This window comes from Aptenodytes forsteri, unplaced genomic scaffold (genome assembly GCF_000699145.1).
Source record: "Aptenodytes forsteri isolate BGI_AS27 unplaced genomic scaffold, ASM69914v1 Scaffold81, whole genome shotgun sequence".
NCBI classification, from domain to species: domain Eukaryota; kingdom Metazoa; phylum Chordata; class Aves; order Sphenisciformes; family Spheniscidae; genus Aptenodytes; species Aptenodytes forsteri.
Window position 1 is genome coordinate 263981 of NW_008795259.1, and position 2377 is coordinate 266357.

Here is a 2377-nt window from a genome sequence, read left to right on the forward strand (position 1 = left end):
GGGGGCGGGCCTTCTGTCTCACTAGGTGGCAGTGTCTGATTACATCTGGAAGGACCACGCTAGCAAGCCTGGTGTCTCCAGCTGTGACCTCCAGCACCAGGATGAAATCCCTGACTCTGCAGCTAACTCGGGAGGTAGCACCACCGTTCACGTCTCTGTCTACACTGTTCACCTCAGCGGCTTCCAGGAGCTCTACAGGCACTTCCTCAGGCTACCTGATGGGGCTATCATTGAGGTGGGTCCAAGCAGACTCCTCACCTGCAGATTTTGAAGGCAAAGGGGTGCACTTCAGAAGTAGGTCAGCGTCAAAACAGGAAAATAGACCTGCCTGACCCTGCACAAAATACACACTGAAATCTTCCATAGGAAGACCTTACACCTAAACAGCAGTGTAAAATCAATGAGTTAATGTTTTTGCAGTGCAAAGTAGAAATTTAGTATTGTTTATAGAGCCATTTAAAGGCAATTATGTAAGATACACATTGAAACTACACACATAGAGATTATTTATAAATATATGTTGCTTAGAACCACATAAGGTCATTCTGTACAGGAATTATTATATATAAAAATATACAATGTAAGTATTGTGCATATTTTTTATACAGCTAGTACTACAGGTATGGTCATTCACTTAGTTTTTCCTCAGATACACAGAAGTAAGGCTCAGTTAGATTACTTACTGGTATCTTGCAAGTTTTAGATTGAATCCTGGATATTGTCAGATTTAAATACAATACAGGGTGGTATTAAAAAGAATTATCGCCCATTACTTGTTTCATAGGCTGCATTTTGTTCATTGCATTGTCATTTTTGTTCCAAGTGCTTAGAAGAAGTGCATTTCCTTGTTGCCTTTGGTCTTGTGTTGAGAGACCTTTAAAAAAAATTTGGCATCTAAGAGAAAGTAGAGTGAAAGAATATTACTTTACCTGCCCAGATAAGAAGTGGGAGCATCATCACGGAGTTCTGTTTACCACAGAAAAGTAGCACAAATGATGCTGAAGTACAAAGTTTTCAGCTGCTCACTTCTAAGGTGAAGGTTCAAGTACATCTTTCCAGCATGAGGCAAGCGTTGCTTCTGCTCCTTTGGTTAATGTTTCAAGGCTGTTTTCTTCATTAAAAGATTTTATTCTTAATGTCTTTGCCCTACTTGGCTTTTTAAAGAAAATTTAATTTAAAGGAAACTGTCCTCAAGGAATCCAGACATAATTTTCTGCCCCGGGAACTTGTGATTCACCAGAGTGAAGACACCAGAGTCTTAGAGCTGGCCAAAGAAAACAAGAGAAGGCATGTGGCCTACATGAAGTAGAATTTAATTATTGAAACAAAGAAACGAGCATATCCAGGTCCATGCCCAAGTCTGTTAAAGAAGATCCTCATACAAATCATTGGCTAGATTTTTGCTAGAACACCTTTTCCCTGTTTGAGGTCAACAATGCAGCCCCATTCCTACTTTCCACCTGTTACCGCTCTTTGCAGAATGGTTTTTCCCAATTAAGTTCTTCTCAGCTTTTCAGTCATGATGTTTTGTTCAGCTTCCACAAGGCTGTGGAAGGAGGGGCTTCGAACACCCGAGGGAATCTTAACCCAGTGCACTGGTTCAGTTCATTAATCCCTTCTGTATTTCTAAGAGAGGAGAAATGCATTCCCATACAATGTAATTTTGTCTTCCCAGAAGCTTCCAGCTTCTGAGCGGATGCTGATCAGCATCCACAAAGTGAACACTGCACAGTGCGGATGGCTCAAGCTACTTCTGTATGGTTTCCCACACCAAATCACAACATAGTCTATCCCTAAAATCTACATGGCTGAGTCTTATGTCATCGTCTTGAAAGCTGCACGTCTAATTTAGGAGGTCAATGCATGCTTTACAGCATTTTTACTTGTAGATCTAAATACAATTACATATAAGAAATGTGCTTAACTAATAATTGCAGTAAAACTTATATACAGATCTTACATTTAGCTGATAATGGATGTAATTATACATTTGTGTATTTTATAGGTCAGGGCTTTCCACTACAGTTCCAAATTAGGAATATTTTATAAGTTAATGAATTTTAAAACTATGCACTGACTAGTGAGAAGTTTGCTGCCATAGGGCAAATACACCTGAGCTTCACTGCTTGCTGCTGTTGCTGCCCCTCAGGAACAGTTTTTTTGCCTCTGCTGCAGCTAGACAAGCACTGGTACTCGAGTGGGGTAAGAAAATAATTTTGGAGCTAAAAGGTTGCATTGCAACCTTAAGTACAGCTTTTAAGGGTGTAGGAAATGAAGACTACATGGGCTTCTTGGGATAATCTGTCCAGTCTGCTGCTTCTGTGGAGAACTCATTGTGTATAAGCATTTTTAGTCTGAATATTTAGAGCTAGTCCTA

General features: G+C 40.1%; 1 protein-coding gene across 1 annotated transcript in view; it reads left to right on the forward strand.

Moving 5' to 3' along the window:
- Positions 1-1309, forward strand: part of LOC103898852 — a 119750-nt gene extending 118441 nt beyond the window's left edge. Inside the window, exons 11-12 of the mRNA XM_009279218.1 lie at positions 26-235; positions 1181-1309. Coding sequence (XP_009277493.1) covers positions 26-235; positions 1181-1309 — 339 coding nt within the window. The remainder of the gene's footprint in view (positions 1-25; positions 236-1180) is intronic.
- Positions 1310-2377: the final 1068 nt, after the last annotated feature.